Below are 10,048 nucleotides of genomic sequence, written 5' to 3' on the forward strand. Positions count from 1 at the left end.
CTCTGAAAGCCTGACAGCCCCCAAGAGGACGCCCCCTGCCAAGCTTCGGGTCACATCAGCCACCCTCTCCCACTCGGCGGGGTCTCTCCTTCAGAGGGTGCAGGGGGCCCCGCGCAGAGGAGGCGGAATCCGACCGGGCCGAGAAGAAAAGGAGCCCCCGGGCGGAGGGGGCGGCCCGGGCCCGCCCCGCCCCGCCACGCCCCGCCCCGCCACGCCCCGTCCCGTCCGCCACGCCGCCCATTGGCCCCGCGCCGCTATATCTGGGCGCCCACCCGGCGCGAGGCCACCGCCGTCCCTACCGCCGCCCACCAGCCCCACGCGTCCGACCCCGACGTGCCCGCTGCCCACCCTCCGCGCTCCCGCGCTCCGTTCCGCCCAGGCCGCGCCCAGCTGGAATGCAGAGATCGCCGCCCGGCTACGGCGCACAGGACGACCCGCCCGCCCGCCGCGACTGTGCATGGGCTCCGGGCCCCGGGGCCGCCGCTGAGCCGCGCGGCCTCCCCACCGCCCCCGCCGCGCCCGCCGCGCCCGCCTCGCCGCCCAGCCCGCCACGCAGCCCGCCGCGCAGCCCCGAGCCGGGGCGCTATGGCCTCAGCCCGGCCGGCCGCGGGGAGCGCCAGGCGGCCGACGAGTCGCGCATCCGGCGGCCCATGAACGCCTTCATGGTGTGGGCGAAGGACGAGCGCAAGCGGCTGGCGCAGCAGAACCCAGACCTGCACAACGCGGTGCTCAGCAAGATGCTGGGTGAGTGGCCGCCGGGCGCGGGCGGGGGCGTGGGGGGGCGGGCGGGCGGAGCGCGCGGGGACCTCACGCCAGGGCGCTCGCGGAGCTCGGCGGTCCGCCCGCCCGCCCGACGGCACCCGGCTGACCCGCGCCCGCCGCCCGCAGGCAAGGCGTGGAAGGAGCTGAGCCCGGCGGAGAAGCGGCCCTTTGTGGAGGAGGCGGAGCGGCTGCGCGTGCAGCACCTGCGCGACCACCCCAACTACAAGTACCGGCCGCGCCGCAAGAAGCAGGCGCGCAAGGCCCGGCGTCTGGAGCCCGGCCTCCTGCTCCCAGGCTTGGCGCCGCCGCCGCCGCCGCCGCCGCCGCCGCCCGAGCCCTTTCCCGCGGCCACCGGCCCGGCCCGGGCCTTCCGCGAGCTGCCGCCGTTGGGCGCCGATTTCGACGGCCTGGGGCTGCCCACGCCCGAGCGCTCGCCGCTGGACGGCCTGGAGGCAGGCGAGGCCGCCTTCTTCCCTCCGCCCGCGGCGCCCGAGGACTGCGCGCTGCGGGCCTTCCGTGCGCCCTACGGCCCCGCCGAGCTGCCCCGGGACCCGGGCGGCTGCTTCGGGGCGCCCCCGGCCGAGGCGCTCAGGACCGCGCCCGCCCCCGCCGCGCCGCTCTGCGGCCTCTACTACGGCGCCGCGGGTGTGCCCGGCCCGGGCCCCTACCCCGGCCCGCTGTCGCCGCCGCCCGAGGCCCCGCCGCTGGAGGGCGCCGAGCCGCTGGGGCCCGCCGCCGACCTGTGGGGCGACGTGGACCTGACCGAGTTCGACCAGTACCTCAACTGCGGCCGGACTCGCCCCGACGCCGCCGGGCTCCCGTACCACGTGGCGCTGGCCAAGCTGGGCCCGCGAGCCATGTCCTGCCCGGAGGAGGGCAGCCTGCTCGCCGCGCTGTCCGACGCCAGCTCCGCCGTCTACTACAGCGCCTGCATCTCCGGCTAGGCCGCCCGGGGCGCCGCGTGTCACCGTGTCACCGCTCTGTCTCTCTCGCAGGCGGAGTTGCCGCTACTCGTCATAGCCCCGCAGGAACCGGCAACGCCGGGGCTTGGCCGGGCGGAGGGCGCCCCTACGGGGCGGTCACCACACGTCCCGGAGCTTGGCCGAGAAGCCCAGGCCTAGGACGTGTGGGCTGGCCCTGCCAGGGCTAAGTTTTTGAAGCGCCTAATCCTTTTCTTGCCGTGTATTTTCTAGAACTAGGCTGTATTTTTTACTTTGCCTTTTTTATATACATGAAACAATATATTTAATTTTTAATTAAACTTTTAAACTTTTTCTTGCAAGGGGTTTCAGTGATGCAAAGCACCAATGTAGCAAGGGCTCTTTAAATAACGTTCGTTTGCTGTAAAGGAGGAGCCGGGAGCTGGGTGCCCCAGGCGAGGCCACAATAAAGTGCCTCTCCTTTCCTCGGAACTCCCGCGTCTGTGGTCGCTGGGGGTGTGGGGGAGCAGTTCCCCCCAGGGTCCTGGGCGTGCCCTTCCCTCCAAAGTCCAGGGAACCTGATTCGCAGCTGGGCTCCACAGCATGCACTTCTCCACCCTTCCAGGACACTACCCCAGACAGCCGATGGGAGGCAGGGGGTGTGGGCACTCCCCACCCTGCCAGCTCTCCACCCCCCCAACCCCCATTTTAACTCAAGCCTCATCGCGGTCAGACTACACCCAGAAATTCCCTCCACACCCTCACCCGGGTTTCACCATCCTCATCTCATCCTGAAAACAACTTCCTTCAAGCCCAGTGAGTGCCCAGGACAGCGCCCCTCTCTGAAGGAGGCTGGTGGGGTTGACGCCTGTCTGCAGACATGACATCCTGGGACTCCCAACCGTCATTCTCTCTCAACCCAGTGTCCCCAGAGGGCAGCACCATGACAAATCCACACTGCTTGCCAGGGTGACGTGTGTGGCCTCTACCAGTGACACGCGGTCAATGACCAGAGCAGGGGAGCTCAGGCCTCACGTCTCAAGCCTCCAACCTCTGGAACCCATCACACTAGCCTTGGGCCCTCTCCCAGCAGGACCGGACACCCTCTTTCCACACGGCTTCCTTGGTTCCACTAGCGCCCCCTCACTGGGGAGCCCATGGGTTCAGGGAAAGTTGGCAACAATCATCTTGGGCGATTCTTCTCTGCTGGGACCGGGTCCTGAAGTGAGGCATCTACACACTCACACCCTTCCCAGGGTCTGACGGGTCTTCCCAGCCAAGACGAGAGGTCGTGTGTCCCCCTGGCCTGTGCTGCCCCAGTAGCATATGGGGGGGCGTCCCGCTGACCTCTGACAACTCTGATGTAGTGCGTGCGCCCTGGGGCGTGGGCATCTTCTGATGACGTGCGCTGCCGTGTGGCTGCCGTGAGCCTGAATCCGACTGCCTGTGTATGAGAGCGTGTGAGCAAGTGTGTGCACGTGCTCCGAGCATGGCTGTGATGCTGTGACAGTGTGACCATGTGACTCGACGGGACCCTCCGTGAGGATGACTGTGTGTGACACCCGGGGTGTCTGAGACTCTGTGTGCGCATGCGTGTGTCTGTGTGTCAGCCTGGGTGTCCGTGCACGTGGGTCTGCTGCCTGAGCGTGTGTGCAGAGGTGAACAGGGTGTGGGGCTGTTCTTACAGGTGTCCTGCCTCTGAGAGGCACGGGGACATCACCTCTCTGTTAGCTGGAATGAGCCCCACACCTCGGTGGGTGGAGTCGGGGAGCGACACCTGGGCCCCCACACCCACCTCATAGTGAGCAGGGCCCAGAAACCTCAAAGACAAAGGGACAGAGAAAGACAAGCTGAGGAGGGCAGGAGATGGATTCGGAGGTGGAGAGAGGAGCCCTGGGCGGGTCGAGGCACAAACAGAAATGGCCCCCAGGACACCAAGGACAGTGCTGGTACACAGGAAGGAGGCAGGGAATGAGGCCCTAAGCGACAAGGGTGGTCCAGTCCAGCCGCATCTGTCATGGCAGAGGGAGCTCTGAGACACCAATGCTGAGTCCTGGGCTCACGCACGAAGGCTCACGTCACCCATGAGTGTGCACACCCAGCTCTCATGGCCCCTGACTCCCACTCTGGGCCTGCCCCTGGTAGGGGGACAGGTGACCCACCCACTGGAGCCCTGGGTTAGCAGGGCCAAGGTGCGCCCCCCCCCGTGGGGATGGCCTCTGTACGGATGGGGACCCATAGCCGCCAGAGTCCAGCAGCCTCTGCCCCCTGCCACCCCCTGGGGGGCGGACCCTCCCATCTCCTCCCCCCACCCCCTGGCCAGGGCCGGGGGAAGGGAAGACCAGCCCAGCCTCTCCTACCGCCTAGAGCCAGGTGACAAGCCCCTCGGAGGGCCCCCCTGCCCGGGCCCAGGCATCGCCTCACCTGTGCCCCACCCCAGAGACAGCCATGGACACACACAGAGAGAGGCTGCAGACGGGCAGGCAAGGCTGTCTCTCTTGTACGTGGAACAGTTTTCTAACGTCCTCCTCACCCCACCCTCGGAGGCAGGAGGATGGGGGCCCCAAGGTGCCTGGGGTGGCACAGGCCCCGCTGCCCAAGTGGGGAAGGGCCGAGTAGCTTGCTCCCCAGAAGACCCTCCCTCAGTGCCAGGGTGGGATGCCAGGAGGGGGGCATGGGGGGGTCCGGGGGTCCCAATTTGGACCAAGTCCCTGGAGCCAGGGGCTGGGGGCATTCAGGAGCAGAATCAGGACTGGGGACATACATACACACACACACACACACTCACACACACACACACACAGAGGGCAGCTGTTTTCAGGGAGTGCCTCAGGTGGGCACCATGCCTGGGGCCCTCCCAAGGGACCCAGGGCAGGCTGGGCAGCCCTCCTAGGCAGGACCACAGCTCCAGGGCCTGGGTGGTTCCAGCCCTGGGTCAGGCTCCCCCCACCTCCACGCCCCCCCCAGGCTCCACCCACCTGCTTCCCCTAAGGTCAGAGAAGGGAAGTCCCCACCCCCAGCTCCCGCTGAGTCAGGCCCGCCAGGAACAGACCCAGGCGACCTAGCTCCTGGCGGGAAGTTCTAGCAGCCCGGCCTGGCCTAAGCCACAGCTCCCACACCCAGGACCCAGCCTAGCCGGGGGGTGACCTGAGCCGAGGTGTGGAACCCTCCCCAGCAAGCCGCCCACAGGAGGAGGTGGGGGGGGAAGAGCAGGTAAGGTGCACCCTCTCCCCAGTAGGCACGATCGTCACCTCGACACCTTCAGAAACACCCCACACACAACCAGCCACACACCCCACCAGGAGCAAAGCTGTGCTCACACACCCGCCCCAACAAGGCCAGGCTGGGCAGGCGAAGAGGCACTTAACTGTCCACTTGATGGACAGATACGCTAGACATTCCAGCTGCTCAGCTGTCAGCCTCCAACACCTACGGACACTTCTAAGGGGACAGCTCAGTGGTTTTTAATCTATTCACAGGGTGCTATAACTATGATCACTAACTTCAGCACTTGTCCATCACCCCAGAAGAACCTCGTCCCCACTAGCTGTCACTTCCCATCCTCCTTGCTCCCAGCTCCTGGGAAACACTAATCTGCTTTCTGTCTCTGTAGACTTGCCTATTCTGGACTTTCCATGTAAGTAGAATCACACAATAAGTGGCCTTTTGAGTCTGGCTTCTCTCACTGAGCACTGAGCACTGAGTCTTCGAGGTTCATCCATGTTGTAATTTGAATCAATACTTCATTCCTTTTTAAGGCTGTATAATATTCCATTGTATGGATGGAACACAGTCTCTTTATCCCCTCATCAGCTGATGGACATTGAGGTTGTTTCCATGTTTTGGCTACTGTGATTACTGATGCTATGAACATTCGTGTGCAAGGTTTTATGTGGATGTGTTTTCAGTAAAGTAACATAAGTGTGTATCTCTAATGACCAAGTCTGAACAAGTAGATTACCTCAAATTCATATGCTGGGTAAATGACCCTGAGAAAACCATAACTCAAAAGGACACATGTACCCCAATGTTCATTGCAGCACTATTTACAATAGCCAGGACAATGGACAAAGACAATGTGGTACGTATATACAATGGAATATTACTCAGCCATAAAAAAGGAATGAAATTGGGTCATTTGTAGAGACGTGGATGGAGTTAGAGCCTGTCATACAGAGTGAAGTAAGCCCGAAAGAGAAAAACAAATAGCATATATTAACGCATATGTGGAATCTAGAAAAATTGTACAGATGAACCTATTTGCAGGGCAGGAATAGAGATGTAGAGGTAGAGAACGGACATGTGGACACAGGGCGGGTAGGGGAGGGTGGGACGAATTGGGAGATTAGGTTTGACATAAATACACTACCATGTGTAAAATAGAAAGCTAGTGGGAACCTGCTGTATAGCACAGGGAGCTCAGCTCGGTGCTCTGTGATGACCTAGATGGGTGGGATGAGGGGTGGGGGTGGGAGGGAGGTCCAAGAGGGAGGGGATATAGGTATACATAGAGCTGATTCACTTCACTGTACAGCAGAAACTAACAGGACATTCTGAAGCAATTATACTCCAATAAAAAAAAAAAAATCATATGCTAGAGCAGCTACCCCCAAAGGGGGGGCTCCAGAGCAGCTGATCTCCAATCCCAACTGGGCGCTCACAAGCAAGACTCAACCCTCCACCCAGCCCACCCACCCCCACTCCTGCCCCAGGCTTGGGGAGGGGCCCCCAGGAGCAGGCTCCAGTCCAGTCCACAGTGGGTTTTGGCCAAGCGTGTGGGAGTTCCTGGCCCGGGACTGGGGGGGAGGAGGGAGGGGAGCACCAGTGTTCCTCCTCTTTGTGTTTCAGGACACAGCCCACTCCGCTTCCTTCCACCCCCTCTAGCTCTGCACAAGCACCCAGCCTCCCAGGGAAGCCCGGCAGGGCTCCCCACCCTCTGCCTTACCTTCCACGCCCCCGACCCACGCCCCCGTCCTGCTCTGGCCAGCACAACCCGGCCCGTCCCCCAGGACCCCTCTCCCATGACCCCGCGCCATTCCCCCACGACCCCAGCCCCCTGCCCCACGCCCCCGCCCGCCCGCGCGAGAAAACAGGAAGCGGCCCGCGGCGGCGGCGGCGCTGGAAGGAAACGCAGGAAGCGGCGGCGGGCGCGGCGCTTATCTCGGGCCCCAGCCGGACCCCTGGCCTCACGCCCCGCGCCGGCCGGGCAGGGGACGTGGGGGCGGCCGGAGGACAGGCCTGCTCACCTGGCGGGGGGCCCTGGCCGCCTTACCACCGAGCCACAACTGTCACAACTGGGCCATGGAGGGAGGCGACAGGACTTCACTGGGCCAGGCTGTGCCCCTGCAGCCCGGGGACCCAGGGGCCGGTGTCCAACCGCAGGACGCCCCACCTCCCCACAACGCACACTGGCCCGCCCCGCCCCACCCCAGGCCCTGACCACCCCGTTTCCCCCCTTACGAGGACTCGCTTTGCCCTGCAGGTGCGGGCTCCCTGCTGCTTCTTCCGGGCTTTAACTCTTGGGTTGGGGGGGGGACGGCGCGCCGATGGTTGTTTCTGTGTTTACAAAGCTGGGTCTTTTCCTGGGGAGGGGGCAGGATGGGGACTGTCCCTGGGCGCCCCCCAGGGTCCCGTAGGCCACTGGCAGGGACAATGGGCTCCAACACCTGGCACTCCCTCCCCCCGCCCCATGAGTATGTGCTTTGCTTCCTGGAGTGGGGGGCCGCGTGTGTTTCCGCGTCAACCACGACTGGAACGGCGCCTCCGCGCACACCTGCAGGCAGGGACCCCCACACTCAGGCTCACAGGCAAGAGCCCGAGGGCCCTCAGGTCTGCTGCAGGTGTTTCCTCCGCGCCTTCGCGGCACCCAGCGCCAGATGCAGGGTCCGGCCGACTCACGTCCTGTCCCAGAGCCCTGGCTCCGCGAACGCGGAGGTGTGTCTGTTCAGGGCCTGGCATGGCGGGCACCCGTCTTTCCCACAACCTCCCACCGCCTCCTGGTGCTCAGCTGGGCTGGGGTGGCAGCCAGTCGGGGAGGGGACACGGGGGAGGTGCCGCTGGGGCCCATGAGTGGGCCCCAGGCAGGGCAAAGGCGCTCTGCCGCCCTCAGAAGGACCAGTGCTCGTGGTTGGCACGGACCCCACCCCTGCGGTCTGTTGGCAGCCTGAGGAGGGGCAGAGGTGGGAAGTGGGGGTCGGGAGAGAGAGGGGCCTGTGGGCGGGGGCGGGGGACACACAAGTGGCACAGTTGGGGTCACGTTTTTGGTTTTCTGAATCCAGAGACTCATTTGCCTGTCGCCCGTGTTCCAGATGTTCTTTCAAAGGCTCCCAGTCTGGGAAGGCCGTGGGACCCGGACTACCCTTCAAAGCCTGCCTGGCCCCTCCTTGCAGCACTGCACATGGGCGGTCTGGCTCCCTGGCCAGTGTCTGCCACCCCGGCACAGCCCCTCCCCCTGGGTCCCAGCGCCCACTCCCCCCACTCTGCCCCGGGGAAGCAGCTGAGAAGGCACGCGTGTAGGACAGGACACCACGGGGTGCAGGCCCCAACCCCACCACGTGTGTGCCCCAGAAAGAGTGTTTTATGGGGGAAGAACCAGGCTCAGGCCACATGCCCGGGGCCTTGGCAGGGAAGGCAGGGCACTGGGGCCTGGCAGATACCTCGAGTCCACGACAGGCGGGGCCCATCCACCGGGTCACACCGCCTACACTCTGCCCTCCGTGGCGCCGTGACCCGTGGCCAGTGGCTCTGTCCTCACCGTTGACTCTCTTTCCATCTCTCTGTTGGTTCTGGTCAGTTCCAGCCAGCAAAGATTTGGGTAGTTCATGTGCCCCGGTGCCGAGCCTGGAGGACCAGACCTCAGGTCTGAGCAGGGCGGCCCCAGCTTTCCCTCCACCTTCCCCAGACGTGGTCTGGTTGGGATGTCCCCGCCCTGGACAAGTGAACTTCGTCCCAGAAGCCAGAAGCCCACCCTGCCCTCATCTCATCCTGCATGAGCAAAGATGCTGAAGTGGGTTGAATGGTGGCCCCAGAGATACGTCCACCTCCCAGAACCTATGAGTGGGACCTTATGTGGAAAAAGGGTCTTGGCAGATGTAATTAAGGATCTTGAGGTGAGGAGATCATCCTAGATTACCCAGGTGGCACTAAATCCAGCAGCAGAGATCCTCAGGGAGGAGAGACGGCCACACGAAGCAAGAGGCAGGTACTGGAGCAACGCAGCCACAAGCGAAGGAATACCCGGAGCCACCAGAAGCTTCAAGAAGCAAGAATGGTTTCTCCCCTGGAGCCCCTGGAGGGAGCACAGCCCAGCCCTACAACACCCGATTTCAGGCCAATGATACTGATTTTGGACTTCTGGCCTCCAGAACTGTGAGAGAAGAAAATTTTATTGTGTTAGGTCACCTAGTTTGTGGTAATTTGTTATAGCAGCTCTAGGGAACTAATACAGATGGTTTCTGAGATATGGGGACAGCGGCCCACGTCCCCACAGCCATGATGCTGACCCGTCATCTGGGGTTGGCAGAAGCAGGCCTGGGCACGATGTGCAGAGCCTCTGCCTGGCACTGAGGCCTCGAGAGAAAGTGCAGAGGGTGGACAGCGGCGGCCGGGGCCGGGGGTGGGGGTCTTGTGCTGAGAACAACTTCGAAGTGAGATGAGGGAGGGACCACTGGGGTCTTCGAGCTCAGGCCACAGGCCTCCAGCCCCCGCGCCCAGGCAGTCAATTTGCCAGGACAGACCAGGGTTAGACGTCAGGAGGGTGTGCCTGAGAGAGGGGCGCCCTGCCAGGCAGCGTGGGGCAGGAACCTGGACCCGTGCACTCACACATCCCTGCGCACACACACCTCGACATATACACTTGTGTACACACACACACGCACACACACCTCGACATATACACTTGTGTACACACACACACACCTCGACATATACACTTGTGTACACACACACCTCGACATATACACTTGTGTACACACACACGCACACACACCTCGACATATACACTTGTGTACACACACACGCACACACACCTCGACATATACACTTGTGTACACACACACGCACACACACCTCGACATATACACTTGTGTACACACGCACACACACCTCGACATATACACTTGTGTACACACACACACACACACCTCGACATATACACTTGTGTACACACACACACGCACACACACCTCGACATATACACTTGTGTACACACACACACGCACACACACCTCGACATATACACTTGTGTACACACACACGCACACACACCTCGACATATACACTTGTGTACACACACACACACACCTCGACATATACACTTGTGTACACACACACACACACACACACCTCGACATATACACTTGTGTACA

The 10,048-nt window shown here is 62.8% G+C and overlaps 1 protein-coding gene across 1 annotated transcript; it reads left to right on the top strand.

Moving 5' to 3' along the window:
* The first annotated feature begins 264 nt into the window (after positions 1-264).
* SOX18 (SRY-box transcription factor 18) lies at positions 265-2,167 on the top strand. The gene is made up of 2 exons (XM_082429231.1): positions 265-744; positions 889-2,167. Exons 1-2 carry the CDS (start codon positions 396-398, stop codon positions 1,704-1,706), a joined length of 1,167 nt encoding a protein of 388 aa, XP_082285357.1. The 5' UTR covers positions 265-395; the 3' UTR covers positions 1,707-2,167.
* The last annotated feature ends 7,881 nt before the right edge of the window (positions 2,168-10,048 follow it).

The sequence above is a fragment of the Balaenoptera physalus genome (assembly GCF_965194825.1).
Source record: "Balaenoptera physalus genome assembly, chromosome: 16".
Lineage (NCBI taxonomy): Eukaryota > Metazoa > Chordata > Mammalia > Artiodactyla > Balaenopteridae > Balaenoptera > Balaenoptera physalus.